General features: G+C 37.1%; 1 protein-coding gene across 1 annotated transcript in view; it reads right to left on the reverse strand.

The window, feature by feature from the left end:
- The window catches only part of SNX16 (sorting nexin 16), a 23,826-nt gene that overhangs the window by 10,462 nt on the left and 8,511 nt on the right, over positions 1-4,853 (reverse strand). The window contains exon 3 of the mRNA XM_010142617.1: positions 3,928-4,076. Coding sequence (XP_010140919.1) covers positions 3,928-4,076 — 149 coding nt within the window. The remainder of the gene's footprint in view (positions 1-3,927; positions 4,077-4,853) is intronic.

The following is a 4,853-nucleotide window of genomic DNA, read 5'->3' on the forward strand; positions in this document are numbered from 1 at the left end:
CAGCTGCTGGCAGAAAACTGTGTCTTTTTCTACAGTTTCCAAAACTTCCTGAAATTGAAGGTTGTTGATTCGTTATTTTACATAAGGAAGTCAAGAAACTTAAAGCCACAGATCACTGAAAACATTGTTTATCAAAAATCTGCACCTGACGGCATAATCATTAAGTTGCAGCCTGGCTTTACTCCAACAGTCTTCTCTGACCCTGCTCTCCCCTCTGTGTGCCCCAGCTCTTTCTTTCATTTACCAAGTAAGAGAAAATTCCACTTTAGAAGTATCTCAGAGGTCTTCTGCATCATGTAACAGGGATTGCTGGACATGGCTCCTTTCTTTGCTCCTACGCTAGCTGACATCCTTCTCCAGAGAGGCTGCAATGACAGTGTGCACTAACTGTGTACATTAAAGGCAGCAAGGGGCAGTGCACACATGGGATCCCAAACAAGGCTCAGCAGGTGACCTCAAGCTCTTATACAGAATGCAGGCAGGGGAGGCCTGTGTCATCCACATGAAGCCAGACAACACTTCTGTTTAGCAGGTTAAACTTCTTCCTCCCACTTTGCAGGTTATACGAAATTTTCTTGAACAAATTAAGCTCTGTGGGTGCATTTCAATTGAATCTTCGATATGAGGCAAAATATGAGAATACATAAAACACAGACCACCTGCATACCATCCTACCTTTTATCTTTAAACTACTTCGTGAATCTAGTTTTACTGAAAAATAGGTATACCAAATGAGATCTTCTATCCCTGAAGGGCAAACTTCCCACTGTCAATATGTCTCAGTGGTAATACAGTGCATAAGGAGAAACAGAAGAGACTTTGCTACAAAGAGAAAAGGATCGTTTGGTTTTGATGTGACCCAAGTAAGCTGTTTGACTTATCTGCAAAACGGCAGAAGGGAGTTTTTAAGGAGGAAGCAGCTGCTCACCACTCCTCACGTAAGGTGCAAATATTAATTTGCATTAATAGTAACTTTTATTCTCTGGTAAGTGTGTAAAAAAAAAAAACTGAATAAATCTCCCTTGTTTTAATTGCTTTCTGAAGAATCCACATCTTCCAAAAATCCAAACATTAGAACATAAGCTGTACGAATTGGTTAGTTTCTTAAAAAACCTTAATCTTTATGCAGAGCCTTACACAACCAAGATCAAGTTTTCCTCAAAACCACATTTCAGTTATCTATTCATAAATCAAAATAGAAACTGATTCCACAAACGTTTAAATTCCCTTTTGTACCTAACAAGTGATGCAGTCTAAAAGTTATGTTTTGGGGTTTTTTGCCTTAAATTATGACAAACACTATTTTGTCCAATACGGACCATCACCAAGATACAAACAAGCTAGCCGAAATGCTGAACTAGCTGCAACAAGGCACAAAGACTTCAGATCTATTCAAGCGTACTAAAAGATGATCCAGCTCGCTAGTCTGTCTCCAGCAGCATAACTTAGGTGACGTTTAAAGAATAACTTTTTTTTTTTGGCACACCTATTACTGTGTAATTTAGTAATCAGGAAGTTCTTAAACTTCTCAGCCACATATTTCACCCATATGATCACATTTAATGAGAAACTCACAGGTTGATCCCAATTGCTTTTTGAAACAATTTAAACCTTGTGTCTGATGCCTCACAACAAAGCTTCGCAACTCTGTGACATACTGAGACATGACTATGAATCATCCAAACCTCATCCAAATTAACATTCTTTACTCACCCTCCCTGTCCCCTTGATGTTTTCACATGCCCTGTTTAGCCAGCCCTTTCTCAAGATGACAGACTAAAGAGAACAGAACTCTTCTTGCAGGGTTGTTTGTCTGTAGCCTTAACTCTTCTTGCTTGCTTTCTCTGTACTCCTCACAGACCCTCTTTTGAAAGCGAATGCTGTATTTAGCAGTGGACCATGTGGAACTGCAATTCAGATTCCCACAGCAATAACTTTCAAGTTTCTCTCCAACAATTTTAATGCAACTGTTTGACTACTGCTGAATACTGAAACTGATTCAGAAAATTGTATCCATGTCAGTAGTTATTTTCCAGGTTGAAAAAAAACCCTGGGTTTATAATTTTGTATGTATGTATGTGGGAAAATAAGAAGATTGGTGAGAAGGACTGTAAAGATGCTCAAGGGACTTGCAGCTGGGGTGTTGAAAAACACACATACCCTACTAATTGTTTAGCTTTGTATGCTTGACAAGTGGAACATCTGTGTTTAGATAACATAGATCTGTGATGGACTCAGAGGCACCTTAGTGAACACATTTGAGATGTCTGCCCTGCTGTGAATAAGGTCAAAGCACAGTGGAAGATCATGCCTGCAAGAACCCCTGAAGAAGCATGTTTGAAAGCTTTTTTGCTCTCTAGCAAGGACCAAGCTCCGTGATGCCTGCGACCCTGCTTGCGTGCCTCTGTACAGGTGCTGCTGCGGACACTCCCTGGTTCGTAAGGCAACAAGAATAAATTTATTGTTTGCATTTCAACCATGGTTTTGCAGTTGTTCCTGCATCCTGCCTGTGTCGGCTCACACAATTTACTGTCTTACTGCCATTTTATCATTTGACTCTCTTACTGTCATTTTGCACTTCATGGCATCAAAATTAATGTTAAGTCACTCAGTTCTTCAGGTTCCTTCTACAATACTTCGAGATCTCGTTGTTCATTCTCTTTTTCAGATAATTTCCAGACACTCTGAACATCAGTGCTCATAACTATGATCCACCATTCCATATGTAACACCCTTAAATTTCCATCAATCCTTTTCCCCTTGCATTTCAGCCATTTTATACAAGCTGCCTCAAAAGTACTTGTTGGATAGATCTTCCTCTGCAAAAGGCATTACTGCTTTTCCAAGTTGTTATTTTTATTTACCTGCTTTCCCCTTTGAGTTTCTGTATTACAAGCACTACCAAAAGTCAGACGCACTAATTTCCAGTTTCCAGACTCAAGAGTCAAACGCCTTACAAAAATGTGCCTGATGTAATAACAGCCATTCTACTAAAGAGTTAAGCAGATATGAGCATTATATGGTCTCACACCACAGTTCAGCAATTTTACATTTTAGTTCCTTTAAAATTCTTGAGGAAATGCTGTTTGCTCTAGCGAATTTCTTACTCTTCATTTTTTATGAAGTTTCAGACAGTTCCTCAAAATTATTCCTCAGGGTATCTCTGGTACAGCAACCTCACAATTTTTAATTTCTGATGTTGGAAAAGGGCTTTAGATCTAACTGTAATGCCTCTAGAAACTTAATTACTAAAATTCTCTTTTGGCCCATATTAAAATGATTTTACATTTCATTTGTTAGAATTATGTTCTACTGATCTTCAGGTTTGGAATACTCTTCCACTTTGTATGAAAAAAGATATTGTTCAAAGAGACTTCTGCACTTTGTTGCTCAGAAACATTATGGTTTTTTTAGACTCTTAAGCCTTTTTTGATTTGTGGTTTACATTTACTTATGTAAAACAAATTATAAAGGCACTTCTATTACAATCATGGCACATAAACTGAAAACCTTCAGTTTAACACACATTTTAAGAATTAATCACATAACAGTGTAGGTACTTTCCATTATGAAAGCCTAACATTTAACCTCCATATAAATTAACAATATATCAATTCTGCGTGCAGCACACAGAAGTAACGTTTTAACAGTAAACATGGGATTAGTCTAATATTTTAAATAGTACAGCTTTTAGTTGTTAACCACGTACAATTCAAAATACTGCAATTCCCCTTTTTTGCTTCAGTTAAGATGGAATTAATTTAATAGGACACTAAATAATTCACATAACAACCAAATGCACGACATGAATGTTAATGAAATACCTTAATATGTTGCTCCAAGAAATATTGCTAGAGTCTAGGAGCCTATATGATTAGTTTAGACACAAAGAAAATCTAAATTCACAAGCAAAGTTTTATCACATACCAGTTAGCAATATCTTTGTGAGCTACTAGGTTCTGGAGGAATGCCTGTAGTCCCAACTGCCGATCTTCCAAGAAGTCAGGATTATAATTATCCTTGAACCAGCGCTTTGGTGGAAGGGCCAATCGAAAGCCTGGAAACATATCTTTTAGCTGAAATAGAAATCAAAGCCAAAGAAAACCAAGAAAAAAAGTCTTGACAGAATTCTGAATTTGACAGAGGCGCTGACTTTTACTCAGAATTATGGGATCTTTCTGTCTTAAGTTCAAGCACAAGGTAGGTCTCAACCATAAGCACAATCCAAATTATAGCATGAATTGTGGACACAGTTCTGTCATTTGCTGTGTTGCCTTATGCAATCAAATGACCTCTCAAATTTACCATATAAAAATAGGAAAGGTTTGTTTTCTTATTTAATGTCTCTGAGTCTACTATTTAACACCTTTGAGTTAGTAAATATAATAAAAGTGTACATAAGTAAAAAGTATCAGAGGAGTAAGCATTTCAATGGTGCTTTTTTTCTAAACTACTCAGGGATAAGTACTATATAAATAAAAAAAAAAAATAAAGGCCCATTACAGACCAACAACTCTGCAACTCGTCTTTTTTGAGGGGCTAGCAGAATGAGTTACAACACATCCATGAGATACTTCTAGTAAAGAGTAGCTCCTTGTATATCCAGAATATTAAAATTTCAGTATGCATGGATGGGGCTGAAACCCTAGTACTAACATGAAAAATTTTATTTTTGAGTTACTTAAATAGTAATAGGGTATCCTCAATGCTAAAAAACACCTAGGTTTTCTTCTTTGAATTCAGAAATGAAACATGCAAATGGATGGAAGCAGAGGACGATTTTCAGATGCCTTTGCTTGGAAGGGATGCTTGATAGAAAAAATATCGAAGAAGATTTACAACCAACAGGAAAG

Source organism: Buceros rhinoceros, unplaced genomic scaffold, assembly GCF_000710305.1.
Source record: "Buceros rhinoceros silvestris isolate BGI_N320 unplaced genomic scaffold, ASM71030v1 scaffold43008, whole genome shotgun sequence".
NCBI lineage: Eukaryota > Metazoa > Chordata > Aves > Bucerotiformes > Bucerotidae > Buceros > Buceros rhinoceros.